The sequence below is a fragment of the Miscanthus floridulus genome, chromosome 13 (assembly GCF_019320115.1).
Source record: "Miscanthus floridulus cultivar M001 chromosome 13, ASM1932011v1, whole genome shotgun sequence".
NCBI lineage: Eukaryota > Viridiplantae > Streptophyta > Magnoliopsida > Poales > Poaceae > Miscanthus > Miscanthus floridulus.
In genome coordinates this window covers 17,389,099-17,390,344 of record NC_089592.1, presented here as the reverse complement: position 1 = coordinate 17,390,344, position 1,246 = coordinate 17,389,099, and the positions used below count along the sequence as shown (strand labels likewise).

General features: G+C 52.7%; 1 protein-coding gene across 1 annotated transcript; it reads left to right on the top strand.

Annotated features, from left to right (window-relative positions):
* The first annotated feature begins 496 nt into the window (after positions 1-496).
* Positions 497-847, top strand: LOC136499278 (uncharacterized). Its single transcript, XM_066494993.1, has one exon. It carries the CDS (start codon positions 497-499, stop codon positions 845-847), a length of 351 nt encoding a protein of 116 aa, XP_066351090.1.
* The last annotated feature ends 399 nt before the right edge of the window (positions 848-1,246 follow it).

Here is a 1,246-nt window from a genome sequence, read left to right as displayed (position 1 = left end):
TTAGTCGTTTCCTTTTCTATAAACATAATCAAAGTAGAAAATTTGGTCTACATGCAAACTTCTTTCTCCACTTTCTCAAACAGACCGTACAATTTTAAAACGGAGTAGGTTTGTAAACAAACCGTGCAAGTTTTTGTTTTCCTGGTTTGTTATTACTTCTGTCAAACAACGAACAGTTAAGCAAACATCTCGGCCTAGCTAGTGCTAAAGCTGCCGCTATTAACATTAAGCACTTCCAAAATGAGGAGGGGTAGCCGGGTAGGGAAAAATGACAACGCCATGACCCAACCACCGGGCACCAACACAGGGCCGGCCGCTGCCATCACGCACAGGGCATGCAACGGCCACTGCACGTACGTACAAATCAGTCCCCTCCATCCTCCCGCCACAATTCAACAAGCCGGCCGGCCCGCCATAAAATACATCTTCGTCTCGCGCGCATCATCAACCTTTGTCCGATCCCATCTAGACACCGCGTATGTACCAGTGCATATCCATGGGCCGCCGCCATACATGCTGGCCGTCGCCGGCTGCCGCAGTGAAGGCCGGAGCGATCTGCGTGCTGCTGCTCCTGCCGGCGCCCGCGACCGCGCAGGCGCCCGTGGAGGCCGCGGCGGCGATCGAAGCGGAAGGCGACGGCAATGGCACCACTCGAGGCGGCGGCGGCGTCTCGCGAGGCGGGGGAGGAGGTGGTGGCGGCGGCGGCACGCGGAAGCTGGTGAGCAGCATCGACTGCCAGATCTGCGAGGCGACGTGCCGGGTGAAGTGCCTCATCAACAACCTCTTCCAGTGGGGCGTGTGCTACCAGCGCTGCAAGTCCGACAACTGCAACGACTGGTGCCGGTAGCAGAGGCGGCCACTGCTGGCTGCCAGCCTGCATGCATGTCCATAGTCCACACACATCGGATTGATGGTTCAGACGACTGGGCTACACATGTACCAATTACACCTTCCTCTAACCTGCAATCTCCATCCAACGTATATACATACACATAAACGTACGTACGTACTGCTGCTGCCATGCATCTACGTACGTGTATTTTACGATTACCCTAAGTTTGTACGACCTGGAGCTACTAGTGCTAATTTTTGAATAACCGAGTTGTAACGAATGGTACTCGATTACTCGTGATTTAACTGATGATGAGTCGAAGAGTCGAGTGCAAAGAATATATAGAATGGCACTATTCGCTTTGCTGAAAAAACAAACCGAAACACTGTTTCGACTGATTTATTGTGAGAGAAA